The sequence below is a fragment of the Mycetomoellerius zeteki genome, unplaced genomic scaffold, assembly GCF_001594055.1.
Source record: "Mycetomoellerius zeteki isolate Tzet28-1 unplaced genomic scaffold, Tzet1.0 scaffold364, whole genome shotgun sequence".
Taxonomy (NCBI): Eukaryota; Metazoa; Arthropoda; class Insecta; order Hymenoptera; family Formicidae; genus Mycetomoellerius; species Mycetomoellerius zeteki.
In genome coordinates this window covers 962,903-965,299 of record NW_017257354.1, presented here as the reverse complement: position 1 = coordinate 965,299, position 2,397 = coordinate 962,903, and the positions used below count along the sequence as shown (strand labels likewise).

The following is a 2,397-nucleotide window of genomic DNA, read 5'->3' as shown; positions in this document are numbered from 1 at the left end:
CCGATAAATTTTGCTTCGTATTATCGGAATCCTGTTTTCTGATTGGTTGCAGAGCTTCGTACGATGAAAATCGGATGCAGTGTGAATCCAGCAATAGGGGGTCAGAGTGGAGAGAGCCGCCAGCGTTTTGACGCTGCGTGAAATTGCACCTTAATACTATCCTTGTCTCACGTCTAAGTCCGAATCTACAATAGGTGTTTTAAGACTTAAGCCATAAGAAACTGACCAATTATAGTCGAATCCGAGGGGAATAATCGACTGTAATTCGCCCATTTCTTATGGCTTAAGGCTTAAAACCCGATTGTAGATCCGGAGTAATGGACGGTAAAGATAGAATGACACAAATAGCCCTAAGGCCGGAATCAGACTAGGCATTGAAGATTGAGATTGAAGATTGAAAGATTGAAATTTGACCAATCAAAACAATAGGAGCTAAAATTCCTTTGCCCTCATTGGTCAAATTTCAATCTTCAATCTTCGATCTCAATCTTCAATGCGTAGTCTGATTCCGGCCTAAAAGCGCTCCCCGAACGCAGCCGAGATCTGTTCGCGTTGCTTACACTTTTGGCACTCGACATCTTCGCTTTTTCTCTTTTCAAGGCCAAATATATATCTATCTCATTTTAAGTGCAAAAATATTTGAGGATTTCATGCAACGCGAACAGACCTACGGACTGTATTCCAAAATTTATTACTAGTACTAACTATAGTTTTTAGCACTAACGTGCACTATAGATTTTCAGTACTGGCAGTAAATTTTGGAACACAGCCACGGTTTTGCTCTTTGACCAATCAAAACGTTATCCCAAATTGTTTCTTATATCATGAAAGATGGAAGTAACCCGCTGTATCTCGGAGTTTCGTTTTGAAACGTATTCGGAAACTCATCGTTCCCTATTTGATTCGTAAATGTGAATCGAAATCCCTCGGATACGAAAGAACGAGGGCTCCTCACAAATTGAGCTTCCCCTCTCCGGAGCGAGGGGAGGCAAACAATCTGAACGTGCGAGTTTTAGGTTATAAAGGCCAGCATTCGCCAATGTAAACAGCGACGAGGGGGGAGGGCGATTACGCTGGTATCCTCGAATCTGTCTGGAAAGCGAGCCTTATGTATTGGAACAGGACAGTAACCGGCGCTGCACGGGAAGAAATGCCTTTGAGCTCGATTAGCCGTTCCACAAATGCTTCCACCGCAACGGTGGAGGGCGTAAATCCCGGCACGAGCACGCAGATTACATCGACCTGCTGCACTCCGCCACCATCCTATCATAATATCAATTTACCCCTCGGACATCCCTCCACGTTGGCCAACGAACGTGGTGCACCACCCTCGTATGAGGAAGCGATAGATCCTAATGGTATGTTATCCTAGATCTTTGTAGCATATGTACCTTCATGGCTACGTTCGGAAAACGTCATCTGAGTGTCTGTCTATCGATTTATGCTTGTTCTTCACCCAATGTTAGTAAACAAAGATAAGATATTCTGAGACGTCTAGGTGTATCAAATATGTCTATCTCTGTATTTTTTTCCAGCACCACCGCCGTCCTACGATTCTTTATTTGGTCGTATGAGAGAAGCCCGTAAAATATCCAAAGGCATATTTGATTTTTTAAAAAATATTGTTGTCCTGCTCTTAGGCACAAGTAAGATGATATGCTTATTAAATATCGATAATACACGAAAGGATAAAAATAAAATACTTCAGGAAAACCTTGATGACTAGACATAAAATGTGAAATTATTATTTTCCAGTCGGATGTACCATCATTCTTGGAGTAACGATAGTGGTACCAATTTGTATGATGGTGATTGGTGGATTGTACCTTTATGATTGTCCACAGGGTGAATACATTCCTGTATACTTGTTAGTAGGTGGTGGATTTGGAGTATTTAAGCAATTATTAACTTTGTCGGCTAGAGTACGGCAACGTCAAGAAGAAAGAGATGAGGAAAGGATTAGACAATCGCCTACACAAACTCTAATCAATTGTTTTATGCTGGGATGGTTTATTATCGGTAATCATATTGTTATTGCTATGATTTCTAACTCTTCATTGGCAATGTCAAATTTTTAATCATAGGGTACAATTCCAGTATATGTGCATATTTCTCTCTTTCTCTCTCTCTCTATATATACAGGGTGTTTCCAAATTAAATGGCAAAACTTCGGGAGCGTGTAGAGGAGTAAAAAACTAAGAAAAAAAGTCCTATGGACATATGCTCCTTTTTGCTTTGTTTCGCAGGAAATCACGAAAAAAGAAAAAAATATATTTAATTTATTATTTTAATTATTTTATTTATAAACTTTTTAATGAAGATTTTGTTCGAAATGTGCACCTCTTGCAGCAATACAAGCATTGCATCTGTCAAACACGGCTCTTGTAGCAGCCAGGC

General features: G+C 40.1%; 1 protein-coding gene across 1 annotated transcript in view; it reads left to right on the top strand.

Annotated features, from left to right (window-relative positions):
* The first annotated feature begins 784 nt into the window (after window positions 1-784).
* LOC108725854 (uncharacterized) overlaps window positions 785-2,397 on the top strand; it is a 3,752-nt gene continuing 2,139 nt past the window's right edge. Inside the window, exons 1-3 of the mRNA XM_018453111.1 lie at window positions 785-1,358; window positions 1,536-1,646; window positions 1,756-2,019. Coding sequence (XP_018308613.1) covers window positions 1,109-1,358; window positions 1,536-1,646; window positions 1,756-2,019 — 625 coding nt within the window. The 5' untranslated portion in view covers window positions 785-1,108. The remainder of the gene's footprint in view (window positions 1,359-1,535; window positions 1,647-1,755; window positions 2,020-2,397) is intronic.